The 14,294-nt window shown below is 45.1% G+C and overlaps 1 protein-coding gene across 2 annotated transcripts in view; it reads right to left on the minus strand.

The window, feature by feature from the left end:
• Positions 1–11,038, minus strand: part of ILRUN (inflammation and lipid regulator with UBA-like and NBR1-like domains) — a 61,267-nt gene extending 50,229 nt beyond the window's left edge. For both annotated transcript variants that reach the window (XM_054979639.1, XM_054979638.1), the window contains exon 1: positions 10,784–11,038. In XM_054979639.1, the coding sequence (XP_054835614.1) occupies positions 10,784–10,941 (158 nt within the window). In that variant the 5' untranslated portion in view covers positions 10,942–11,038. The remainder of the gene's footprint in view (positions 1–10,783) is intronic.
• Between the last annotated feature and the right edge of the window lie 3,256 nt (positions 11,039–14,294).

The raw sequence follows: 14,294 nt of genomic DNA on the forward strand, positions 1-14,294 counted from the left end.
GGCTTTTTCAGGAGGGGCCTCACAACGGCTTCCTTTAACGCCCTGGGAAAAACTCCAGAGCTCAATGATAGATTAATAATAGCCTCCAACGAAGCCCTCAGCCCATCGATACTGGCCTTATCCAGCCACGAGGGGCAGGGGTCCAAGGGACACGTAGTGGGCCTCAACCAGCCACAGGATCCTGTCAACATCCTCCTGGGAGATCAGACTGATCTAAAATTGGACCAGAAGATTGGACCAGAAGCATGAGCTGCTGCCTTCACAGCTTCCCATATGCTGGGCCACCTCCAGGAGCACATTCGCTTCCCCACAGAGCAGGCCACGCTGGCTCCCATCTGGGCCGGAATAGCTTCCCACACAGGGTTCCTGAATGTCATAGGCGAAGTAGACTGCATGCACATCTCCCTCTGTTCCCCCAATGAGGAGCCCTAGGTCTACCAGAACAGGCACTGTTTTCACAACATCAATGTCCAGATGGCGTATGACCACCAGGGCATCTTCACAGACCTGGTGGCCAAGATCCCTGGGAGCTTCGATGATGCCCAGATCTTTATCTGGGCATCTGGCCTAAACCTACTCCTTGCTGTGTAATCAGAGGACAAGAGTTGGCTGCTGGGATGGAGGACTGATGACTGACAGCTTTCCTACTCACGCAGGTGACCCAGTCTATATGCTCCTCCTATACCTCCTGATCCCATATGCTTTGGACGAGCTGGCAGAGCATGCCACCTACAACCAAGCTCACTAGAGAATGAGGATTGTGATGAAGAGGACATTCAGCCAACTAAAGATCCAGATACAATAGTTGGATTATACTGAGGGCCACCAAGCAATGCAGCCTATAGCAGTATGTGTGCCATGCGCCACAAGATCACTCCCTGGCAGAAGCTTCCAGTGCCCCAATGGAGGGGAGCCCTGTGATGGGGCCCCAACCGCCACTTTGCCCGAGTCAGCAGAGAAGCAGTGACAAGAGTGCAGGGGAGCATGAGTGCCTTTGGTTCAGTGGCTGGTGAACAGCGAGGCTGTCTTGCAACACAATGGGGAGGGAGAGAGGTGTTGTGGGGGGGGTGCCCACACCCCTCCCCTGTGGACATGGACCACGGAGACAGTCTGCATCACTGATCACACTGGCCCCACACCTGCAGCCTCCCTGGCACTGCTGAGAGTGTCGAGCCTCCCAATGGGCTCCAGGCTGCGGACACCCCATGCATGATTGGAAGCCATGCCCCTGGCCAAGTCACCAGACAAGGCTGGCCTTGTAGTCAGCTGTGGGCAAGCAACAAAGCAGGGATGTACAAGTTCTTTGACACAGTTTTAATGAACCGCCAACAGTGGAGAGGAGGTCAGGCCACATATTGCCAATTTTCCCCAGATGGGATGCGAGCTGCATCTGTTTGCATGGCAGTCAGAACCACGAGGGCTGTACCTCATACTGCCTTCTCAGAAAGCAGGTTCAAGTTGTGGGCTGTCTGCAGAATGACTCTGTGGGTAGGGCTCATAAGGCAGCTGGGAAGGATTACGAGTCACGTTCCCTGGCCTCACCGATAAGTTGCAACCAGCTTGAAAGGGAAATATGACACACAGGTGATAAGGGGTCCAGTCTTGTACAGGCCATGGCTGGGTCTCCCACATCCTGGGAGGGTGTCTATGGCTGGGGGCAGTGGCAGCAGCTTTGCCATCACAGCCATCACAGCTGCTGCTGACAACCAGATGAGGTTGTCCCTCCGGTGGGAAAGTGCTCATCATCTGCTGTTCTGCTCACATGGCTGCTTGGAGTTATGATCCTGGGAGGGAGACAGTCATGAGGTTGCGCATGCGCCGTGGTGGGGGAGTTATGAGAGCAAGCACCCAGTCACCCTGACCCACAGCCATGCTCTCTCCTCTGCCTGAGGGGGAAGGCTGGCCAAGGGAGTCTAGACATTGGCTGCTGAAAGCTCCCCAAAAGAGCTATGTTGAGCGTGGCTCCCTAGGTGACTGCCTTCTCTGCAAACATGGGCTGTGCTGATGCATGGGCAGGGGTTGCACCCTTCCTGGCAAATCTCAACCACAGAGGCCGCTGTTGGGGGGGGCAGAAGGGAGGGGAGGCCATAGTGAACAAGTGAGCTGAAGTAGCTGCTTCCTCAACTCCTACTTAGTTGTTGGTGCACCTTCTCTCCTCCCCAGGGCTTAGGAGTCAGGTAACCTGCAAGGAAACTCAGGTGGTAGTTATTAGACATTAATCAGACACTCTGGATGTGACTCTCTTCCCACGTGTGAGTACGAGGCACACCCCGAATTTCACAAAGTTCTCCTTGTGCACTCTTGCCCTGCCTCCCCAAGCACCCTCTCCTGCCTCGTGCTTTAAGTCCCCACTACCCTACATAACTGGGGTCATGGGCACCTTGGCAGGAGGTTATGTAGGGTGCTTAAGGAACTGATTGGGTGCAAGGAAGGGGGTCAGCCTCCACAGGGGCACAAGCGGATTGCTCTCTGTGGCAGTTGGCAGCCTATGTTCCGCTGGGCCACTTGGGTGGGGCTGATCAACTTTTTCCGTACAATGGTTGCCTATGGGCTACACCATCGATTTTCATGGTGCAACTTGCTGCTGTTGCTGGGGGTTTTCCCATGTCTGAAATGGCTTAGGGAACCAATTAAGTCATGTCTCACCCCCTGGCCCACCCTCTGGCTTGCAGGCACAGGGACTTATGCCCCAGTTATGTCCGCATCCAGCTGCCATGGCCAGGTGCCAGTGGGAGACCTGGGTAGAGTGGTGGCAAGCCGTTGCACCATTGTGAGGGGTTTATACCAGTATAAGTCTGGAATATGCCAGTGTAACTCCTAGTCAGTGACCAGGGCACTTTCAGCCCTCCACCCCCAGAACAGTGTTGTAAATAACCTAAAAGGAGTCAAAGAAACCACACTTAAACAATTTAACAAGCAGCAGCTACACATTGTTGTAGACCTAGAACATGCTCAGACATGTTTAGGTATAACACTTTAAAATGCTGAACAATAAACTAGCCATATACTAACCCCAGTACCTAAATCTAAGGTGCTATATACTTTGTTCAGAGTCAGCAACCCTTCTAGATTACATAACATCTGGTGGAGAACAAAACAATGATCTGCATGTTCAGCACAAGTATAGTGAACTGCAGAATTTATGACAGATTATCTGGTAAGAAAGCGTCTAACAATATACCACACACAATACCTGGTCAGAAAGTTATTTTAAAACTTCCAGCTCATTAAAAAAAATAATTTTATAGCACACAAAATAAAGTTTTATCAGGCCAGTAACAGGTATATATGTTCTCTAATTATGTACAAAAAAATTCTTGGTCACAGAGTTTCCCTTATAAAGTATAGCATATATTACAATCATACATCACACTAGAAGCAGTTTACTGGCAAAACCAATTTCAGAGCACAATCCTCATGGAGGCTGTGAGGACTGCAAAGAAGGTATTTTATGGGCATACACCAGGGGTGGGCAATTGTTTTGGCTTGGGGGCCACTTTGTGGGAGCGGAGGTTAGCGGAGGGCTGCACCTTTTAAAATGATTGCATTCATTAGTTAACTTTGCATTTCAGAAAAGGTATAAATTGTATCATAAAAATCAATAAATATAAATTAAATAAAATAGTGGTAGTTTTATTCAATTTATTTATTGTGCTAATTTCATATCATCTATAGCTGCAAGCACATTTAATTTTAGAATCAGTTTAATGAGACAAATGTACCCTATCACACTTTTCTACAATTTTTTTGAAATCAGGAGTGAGACTGCTTGTTGAGATTCTCATCATAGCCTGCACGGGAAGGAAATCTTGGTTCAAGGTGGATTTTTCTGACTGTCTTGGCGGGCCACAAAAAACTCTGTAGCGGGCCGCATGTGGCCCGTGGGCTGCAATTTGCCCACCCCTGGCATACACAATGGCTGTATAGCACTAATGCAAACAGGAAACCAAGCAAGACCAGCGCTGGAAGAGATCTAGGCTAATGTTACACTTAGTAGAGCAAGAGAGGTGGTGGACCAGTAAGGGCTTGGTAATGTTGAAAGCCAAAGTTCACGTAAAGAACTCATGCTATGGCTGCTTATCATGTTAGCACTGTCATGTAGAAGGAGTCCACACCTCATCTGCTCCCCATTCCTGTATAGTTACAGTTCCTGGGAGGAGCAATACTGACACAGAATGAACTCCTCATACATGACGTGAGCTTCTGATGTTACTGAACAGTGCAAGAATAAGCCTTGTTAAAACCATTAGAAAGAGACTACAATTACACTGCAAAACCATATTAACTCTGCAACTAGCTCTGAGGATGTGCGCAAGTGTAGGATGTAAAAAAAGTTAACTTAGCATCCTATTCAATCTTATGGTACTTAGCATTTCTTCTCACATCAATATTTTGAAAGACACATCTACATACATACACACAAACCACTGATCAGGCAGGCTGGAGAGGATGATGTTCAGCTATTTGAACAGACGTGAGAACATATTTGTATAGTAGCCAAAAAACCAAACAACATATACTACAGCAAAGCAATACAGCTCATGTATCATGAAGCTTGACAAGGGGACATATCCCTTAGTTGTTTTTTTTTTAATTTTTTATTTTTCAGTATACTACACAACACTACAATAACACTACACAAGACTATCACAAGGAAAGGGAAAGGATGAAGAGAAAGGGAAGGGGCGGGGAAAAGGGGACATAAAGGGAAGGATAAACTACATTCAACACTACACTTCAATGTTTTCCCTTCATACTGCCATAATAGAAAAAAAATAGCTCAATAAAATGATGATGGGGTGGTTAATCATACAGATTACACATTTCAAATTCTAATTAAACTTTCCTCCCCCTTCTGGGTCCCGGACGCAATTCTCTCTGTGCAACCGCAGCTGCGGTGCTCTCCTCCTCCCCCCCCCCCTCAGGCTTCTCCTTTTCTTCGTTCTTGGTACACTGGAATTCCGGGTTTTTATCCTCAAAATCCTTTAGTTGATCTTCTGATAGTATCTTATAGGCTTGATCTTTATGTCTAAACCATATTCCTTCCGGAAGTAACCATTTATACTTTATTCCATGGTCCCTCAGAAGAGCTGCGAACTTTTTGTACTTAAAACGTCTTTTCCGGACTAGAAATGGAACGTCCTTTAAAATCTTGACTTTAAGACCCATAAAGTCCAAATCCGCATTGTATGAGTTATATAGGATAGTGTCCCGAATCTTTTTAAATGAAAAGTCAATAATGATCTCGCGAGGCAGCTGTCGCTTTGTTGCATATTTTGAAGAAGCCCGACGGACCTCCAAAATGGCGCTTTTAACCTCTTCTTTAGTTGTCCTCGCGGGTGTCGCCAGTAGTTCCGAGACCAAATCCCACAGATCCTCATTTTCCTCCTCTTTCACATTTTGGAGACGCAAAATTGTCTGCGTTCGTTCCACCTGTAGCCCGATCAGCTGGTTCTCCACCAACTTCAGCTCTTTTTTCGTAGCCTTCACAAGTGACGCACTTTCCAGAGCAGACTTCTCTGCCCCCCCCCGCTACTTCCTTAATGGTTTTCACTTCGCTTTCAATTGAGCCCACCCTTTGATCAGTTTCGTTCAGCTTGTCAACAAAGGGTTTTATGGCTTCCACCACCGCCCTGCGCACCAACTCTTCGAGCGACTCTCCCTTCTGCAAGGTAGCCGAGATTGACTTACCGAGAGCGGGACTTTGCTTCTTTGCTGCCATTTGGGGGGGGGGGGGCGCCAGCCAAATCCTGGAACTCACCGAAGGGGAAGAGCGAGTCTTCTTCAGATCAACCTCTCCTTCACAAACGCTTGTAGAACAGAAGGGATTCACTTGTTTACAGGCTTCCGCCTGTTTCTTTTATTTGCCGTTTCTCGTTGCCCGGCGGCACTCAAGGCGCCGCGCACGTCTGCCGGTCTCCATAGGGACAAACGGGCAATTCCCCCCCCTGCATTGATTCCGGGAGGTTCTTCCCGCAGCGTCCCGGACCCTGCCTCCCTGACTGGGAGTCCTGGGGGCTAATCCTTGCAGATCAGCCGCCCGGTCAGGGTGCCCGGTCGCTTCCTCCCGGACCTGCCGAGAGGAGCGTCCGGCGTGGCTGAGAAAGCGAAACCGAATCCGGGACATATCCCTTAGTGATGACATCTGTACAATCCTGAGTAAATTAGATAGAGCATAGGGAGGAAAAATGGGAAACTGGTTATAAACATTCAAAGAGAGAGCCAGTTTGGTGTAGTGGCAAAGAGCACGGGACTCTAACCTGGTGAACCGGGTTTGATTCCCCACTCCTCCACTTGAAGCCAGCTGGGTGACCTTGGTCTAGTCACAGCTCTTTGGAGCTCTCTCAGCCCCACCCACCTCACAAAGTGTATGTTGTGGGGATAATAATGGCATAATTTGTAAACCGCTCTGAGTGGGCATTAGGTTGCCCTGAAGGGTGGTATATAAATCGAATGTTATTATTATTATTATTATAAAGTAGGCCACTTCAACAAACTACAAATACCCAGCGTCCAACAACAGTGGAATCAAAAAGAAAAGAAACATAAGATTGATGATGATGTTCTTAGTCTTCACTAAAATCCGACTGTATCCTCTGTACAGACACCCACCATGACAGGAACTTCATAGCAAGGGACAGCACACAACATATCCTTCAACACCAGAACACAGACCACTGCTTCTTCTCAGTTATTAATCACTACCAGGAAAGAGATGAGATTCTGGACGAGAGTATACCTCCACAGAATGACAAAAGTAAACTGTCCTCTCTACTCTACCCATCAGCTGGAATCAATGGCTCCTATAAAGGCAACCCATGGTAATTGAGAGCACAGCTATGGTTTGGTGCATACTGCAAATCCAACAAAAGCACTCACAATACACTTGAGAAGGAAAATTGGAAGCTCAGTACTCATGGTTGTAGGCACCATATACTTCAATTGCTGGCAAGACACCCATGTCTGCTCTACCCTTCCATTCAGAAGAAAAGCTAGGAAACAAGCAACAGATTAAAGAGTACCTGGACTTAGGTATGTAGGCAACTAACTCTGGAAAGTGAATACAGCCTGGCACTATTACCTCAAATGAAGAAACCCAGGAGCAGACCAAGTGAAAACAAACTCATTTAAAAAGCAGAATAGCAATCATGAATGCAGGCTCTGATTGGCAGAAAGCATACCAATGGCAGGAAAGGAAGCAGTCTCTCATGGAAACATAATTAGAACCTACCTCTCCTGTTCCCCAGAGAAGAACTCCTATCCACTACACTAGGTAATTTTCATTGTGAGGAATGCTAATGCATTCCATTCTTGCAGTGGCCAGGAATGCCACCTCCACCAGTTGAACTCAAAATGTTCTACTGTAAAAATGGATATCACCAAATACGTTTCTAATACAAGTATATATGAATTTTCAGGAAAATAGTAATGCTTGATGGGAGACAGGAGAACATTGATTTCTATATATGAAATGGGGATGGGAAAATCATAAATGATATTTTGAACTACCTGGAAGAAGGACAAGATAAAATGTGATAAACACACATATGTCTATAAAGTCTCATTCCCCTTTCTCCGCACAAGTACCTACCTCACAAATTATTTGCACACCCCAATTTTACAACTGCATCATATTTAGCTGAAACTGTCAGAATAACTTCTAAGGGTTTGTTTATACATTTGGTCATAACTACCCATCATATGAGCACTCTAATTATGCAAGTACCTATTGCACAGGCGTTATGGTGTACAGGACATAGCAATAGGTTTCAATGCATGATTGTTTCTCACAGATTAAGAGCCATATCCCAATTACATGATGACAAATCAATATTTGACATGGCACATGCTACTGTGGGAATCAGTGTTCAGTCCCAGTTTCCTCTATGTTGCTGAAAAGATACTTGCAATTCTAAAGATTGCCAGCATAGTATTGGGGTTAGAATGATGAGCATGGCTGTAGGAAACCTTCACTGAAACCCTGATTCATCCCTGAAATTCAGAGTGGCCTTGGGCAAATCAAAGGGTTAGTTTTCTCAAAACTAAATGAAGTGGTAAGCTTGTGTGTGGAAGAACCACTTTAGAGTTTAAGGGGTGGCTTACATGACTGAATTAAAAAAAAAAGATTCCTGAGCATAGAGAACGAAAAGTCATGTTGAAGGTTTCTAGTTTAGCCTCCCATTTTAATAAGTGTTCGATATACACAAAGCTTTTTTTTGCGTGTGGCACAAGAGGACATTCAATCATTTCAACCACCCTACTTCTTCCCTAATGTCTTTAGGTACTAGGTTAAAGTTGTGTTATTTAGAATAGTTTTTTGACCCCAGTTTATTTTCTGGTGTTGTTTTCTATTTTTTCATAGGTCTATGCCTTAACTGACGATTCTGATATGCTTTTGTAGGTCTAAACCGTTATAACAAAAACCAAATTGCCTGTAGTGTGACTTTCTTACCCACCCACCTTTTTGCTGCTGCATCCCCAAATACCCCCAAGCCCATCCTGGGGGACAAGGGACCCACAGCAACAGCATAAGAGGGTAAAGTCTGAACTATGCTACAGGACAGGGGAATCAGCAAAAATCACTCCCCTCTTCTGTTTATAAAACTCATCTATGAGATGCATCCCAAAGTCTATGATCACCCTCCCTGAATAAAATTTATTTAGGGTTGCCAGTTGCCTGAAGAAACACCTCCTGTTTCTTTAATAAAGACTTAATATGAGATGCTAGTTACAGGAGATGTTACTTAATTCCATGCCATGAAGAGCTACAGCTGCTCATTTTCATACACTGAATCCTCTATTAATGTAACATGACATTTTTCTCCAGGTCCATTGGTAACTCTAGCTATATTGTATTCCAAACATCAGTCCAATTCTTCATCCAGATGAAGCAAATTCCTTGCTCACTGTAATTATACCTGTATATATATTTACTGAATTTTGTTTTGATGATATTTGGCAGATTTGTAGGGTGTTTTTCTTTTAAATATTTTCATTTACACTTATTCAAATTGTATATTAAATTGTAATTTGTTATTTTTGTTAAAGAATTTTTGCAGCATAAAGAAATGAAGATTATAAAAATGGTTGTTGTGGGTTTTCCGGGCTGTATTGCCGTGGTCTTGGCATTGTAGTTCCTGACGTTTTGCCAGCAGCTGTGGCTGGCATCTTCAGAGGTGTAGCACCAAAAGACAGAGATCTCTCAGTGTCACTGAGAGAGATCTCACAGTGTCACTCTCACTGAGAGATCTCTGTCTTTTGGTGCTACACCTCTGAAGATGCCAGCCACAGCTGCTGGCGAAACGTCAGGAACTACAATGCCAAGACCACGGCAATACAGCCCGGAAAACCCACAACAACCATCATTCTCCGGCCGTGAAAGCCTTCGACAATACATCGAAGATTATAAAGTTTGCAGAGGGGTAGTAGAGCCAGAAGGATAAAAGAACTAGAAAGCTGTATAGAGCATTTCCACTGAAAACATGCCTGGACACCATACCACTACAGATTTTTCACCCAAATGCCTATGCTACTTTTAAAGATTTTGTTGACCAACATGTGGATTAGAAGTACTTTTTAAACAAATAATTAAAATTGAGATTCTCATGACTCCAGACTTTTGACTGAATGGCAAATGTGATTAGTCCGGTCTGTGAACGGAGACTGCACGTTAGCTCTTTTATCCTCCAGTGTTATCTAATGTGATCCCTCGGAGAGAAAACTGTCTTGGATCTCAGAGAACAAGTGAAGTTTTATCTTTGATAAGGGAATCACTGTGTAGAGCACCAACCTCTCATATATTCAACTGCTCATCAGAAAAAACAGCAACTGTGACCTACCTCACAGGACTGTCATGAAGGGAGCTACAAATGCTGTAAAGTACTTTGCAAGTTCTGAGTCTCAATGAGAAAGGCAGAATATAAATAACATAACTAAGTCAAAAGTAGTAGTAGAGAATCTGGTACGTCCATGAATGTTGACAACCATGGTAGATTTCAAATTACACCATCTTTTAAAAACAACATACCAGTTTGGGCAAAAAAGCAGCAGGCTGGTTTCCCCCCTTCCCCCTCACACCCAAAATTCTGGCACTGTAAAAACTAATAATCCATATCTCCAGTGTGTAATCCAATGTAAATAAACCCCCCGTTCTTTAAAAAAAACCCAAAAAACAAGGGAGGATGGTTCACACAGATAACATCAAACACAGCCAGCTTTTCATAGCAGCAAAGGCCCTTTCTAACACTGAACGGACAAATTTGCATTTTAAAACGGTTGAAGAACTCGCATTCAGTCCTGCGACAGAAACAAAACCACAACGTGATATATAACCAGTCACGAAGTACAGATTTTAGGACGAGCAACGAAGCTATCCTCAGCAGGCCTCCCTAAGCGCAGTTGCTGATAAGAAAAGGCAACTGCTTTTATTCGGGTGACACTCGCATGACTCGTCCAACCAGCCGAAAAGCGTCACACTGGGGTTGTTTACATTGCACAGAGTTTGTTCACTGTACACAGGAGCACGGCGCTACACCGCCACTCCGACAAGTTGGTAGCTTAGGCGGCCAATTCAGGCCTTCTACCAGGTCGCTTTAACAGGGCGACCCGGCAGGGCGAAGGGAAAGCAGCGCTTCCCGGGGCAGGGAGCATGGAGGGCCTCAGGAAAGGTCCTCCGAGGCCTACGCTCAGCCCTCCCAGCCAATGAACTCGTTCAGCCCAGACACCCTTCCGGAGCAGCGCCCCCCTCCCCGGCGTCTCCCGCCTGCCCCCCGCCCGGCTGTACCAGTTCGTCATGTCCAGGAAGAAGGCGCAGCCGGCGGGGCTAAGCTGGAAACCGAGAAGCCGCTGGAACTCGCCAATGAGCACGTCCTTGTCGGTGGTTCCTAAGCAGCTGAACTTCTGCATCAGCTCGGCGTCCAAGTCCACGTCCATCCCCTCCATGGCGCCGGGCCCCCCTCCGCCCGCGCCAGCCCGGCCACTTCCACTAGGCCCCGGGCTGCCAGTAAGCCGCCACTGCCGCCGCCTCAGCGCTGCATGGGGGAGGGGGAGCCAGCGAGCAGCACGCAGGGCACGTCGACGTTGCCAGCGTCACCACGCTTCATGACCTCACAGACGTGATGATGTCACAGCAGAGGAAACCAAAACACAAACATACCCATGCAGTGAGGGCAGGAGCTGATCTCGTATCCGCAGGTTGATGAACAGCCCCTGGACCGAACGAGTGAGGCTCTTTCGTTCTGTTTTGAATTGGAGGCTTGCCCGGTGCAACCGTATACCTGCTTAATCCGAAATAAGTCCTACTGCGTTCACTGAGGCCTCTTGTTCCCAAGTGTATCTGCACAGGATCGCAAACTTAATGTACTAGAAGCGACCTTTCTAACACTATGGTTTTAGACGCTCAGCCGCGTTGGTCTACAGTAGAACAGCAGGATTTGAGTCAAGTGGTGCCATAAGACCAACAAGATTTTCAGAGTCAGAGGTCCCTTCTTCAGCGAACTATGGTGAACACTATGGCGTTCAGCAAGAAACTTAAGTGTTCAAAATAAAAATAAAATGAAGGCTGGGCAGTTAAAATCTATTCACATTTACTCAAAAATAAGCCCTACTGAGGTCAGTGGGGCTTGTTTTTCAAGCACATATCCAGTTTTAATATTTAAAAGGTAGAACAGCCAGAAAGGTTGAAACAGAAGCTTTATAATCTGGTTTATTGGGATGGTCTAGTTTTGCTAGAAAGGTCAGTGTTGCATAGATCTGCAGAAGCAACGTAACTCCACATTTTCTATTAGGTTCACTGCATTGTACATCAACAGCTATATTTACATAGGCAAAGTAAATACACAAAAATATGTATATGGAAATAATGTGAAACTTCTGAAGAAGCAAGTTGTGGCCCATGAAAACTCATGCTCTACCACAAATTTTGTTAGTCTTATAGGTGCTACTGGACTCTTGCTCTTTTATACTGCTACAGACAACTAACGTGGCTACCCATCTTGATATCACCCTTGTGATAGTAAAAATTTTTAGACATGTAAAGCATGCCAAGCAGCTGTAGATATTTTCATTTTTAATATAAGGAAGGACCATGATATGTGATAAACAAAATTCATGTAATTGCTTAGAGCATAAGTATTCTTACTAAATTAAAGCAAATTAATTCTTCTGATTCACATCAGTAAATTGCTTCACAGCTAATAAAAACTAACGACATGGCTAATAATTAAATGTGATACACAATGCAATCCTAGAGACACTTTCTTGGGAGTAAGCCTCATTGAATAGAACTGAGTGGGATTCTGATTAAATCTGTTTAAGATTGTTCTCCCACAGTGTATCCCTAAACAAGGTATCACCCTTTTGTGATAATTGACTTCAATGGATTTAGAAGGGTGTAACTCTGCATAAGATTCACTGTTATTAGGGGATTGGGGCTGAGGAAGGGGATTTAGGCATGGCGTGGCGATGGCAAGCGTAGATGGAAAACTGTTTAGGATTACACTGCAAGTGCTATACAAAAAATAGGAAAAGAGCGGACATCTCACTAGTATTAAGCACTAGAATGAATATTGTAAGAACAAGAAAACTTTTCTGGCTCATGGGCAGGAACAGCTATTTTTTTTCTGATTACATAGCAAAAAGGGTGACACACCTAGTCCATAAAGTCACTCAAGTATGAATACAGCAATTCTTAAATTATTGTTTAGAGAGGCATGATAGAAGAAGAAAGACTCTAATAATGCAATAGAATAAATAATATACCCAACTCTTAATTTAGATAGAATTGGAGAGATGCTTTGCTGTATATTATCAATAGTTCGGTAAAAACCTGGGAAGAGCCAAAAGCAGAGGGAAATACCAATGAAAAGGGTTTGTATATATTAAAGGTGTATTTCAAAAAGTATTGCTATAAATATATAAAGTGCAATATGCTACAAAGACATGTATTAAACCATGTACAACAATGTCATACTTCTAAATGTTAATATAAAAGAATCCCAAGTTTACAAAATATCCATAAGTCAGCAGCTATCAAACAAACCAATTACAATACACTATTACTTTCCACTGCAGGTGCTATGATAAATCAGGAAGAGATGATGAAACATCTGGGCAGGAGTGGATTGGCCATTAAGGCTACAGAGGAACATTCTGCCTGGGGGCACACTGCTGTTAGGGCCACATCATCCCAAGTAGGGGCAGGTCCAAGTTTGTCACAAGTTGCAGGCACACAAAGGAGGCTCCCTGTTTGGACTTCCTCCACCCAGCACAATGAACTGTTTGTTCTTCACCATGCTATCTGATCCTGCCCTTGCCATGGCAAGGGATGCCTTTTCGTGGTCTTGCTACAGTGAGGGATGTCTCCCCATCCTTGTGGTGGATGCCCATCCAGCCCGGTTCAGAGATGCACCTGCCCACACCTAGCAAGGGAGGGAGCAGGCCTGGCCTTACCCCACCCAGCCCTGAGGCTTGGCCAGGCACAACAAGACACTTTGGGCTGGCCAGGCATGCTTTCTCTCCCTCCTTTGGGGAGCTGGAAAAAGGCAGGCTGGGGTGGGACCCTTTTCAGGGCCATTTTCTCCTTCTCGCTCTGCCCCTGCTGGTGGACTACTAACTTGATCCAACAGGGCTGTTCTTATCTTTACACTTCATGTTCACACTTAGCCTGCACTCCTAAGAACACTTCCCTAGGAACAAGCTATGTTGAATAAAACCGACTTACTTCTGAGTAGATCTGCGTAGGTTTGCTCCCATAATTCAGTAACAATAGTACTCTGTATACAAGATTTTTGTTTTCCCAGCAATCACATGTTGACGTAATTTCAGGTGCAGATGTGCTGTGCAGCATGACTGGCTGGCTCCAGCAGACTAGAAAATGTGTCAGCAACTACATGATGCACTTTTGAATCCAGAGAGAGGAATAATTCTGATGTAGGTGGTTTCTAAACAAGGGCAATTTTGTGTGGTTTTCCTGTTGCTAGTGATGCAGGCATTTTCCATCTGCTTGTCCACACCCAATGGAATTAATTGGGCCGTGGAGATTTTCATAGATAGTGGAAACAGATGTAAACAATAGTTGGAATTCTCCTTGGTAGCTGCCAAAAGACAAGAAAGAAACACGGATTAGCCCAAGAGCTTTATGTTGTTCAAGCCTACTCTAGATCTTAGTTTATTGTGCAGAGTCTGAGAGTGATTAAATTGTTCAAAGACAACCTTGTGTTCTGTGTAGACGCAATTTCTTCGATGAATTGTGAAGTCATCATTGATCTGGCCACACAAAAAATTCTCATCTTCCT

This window comes from Eublepharis macularius, chromosome 5 (assembly GCF_028583425.1).
Source record: "Eublepharis macularius isolate TG4126 chromosome 5, MPM_Emac_v1.0, whole genome shotgun sequence".
Lineage (NCBI taxonomy): Eukaryota > Metazoa > Chordata > Lepidosauria > Squamata > Eublepharidae > Eublepharis > Eublepharis macularius.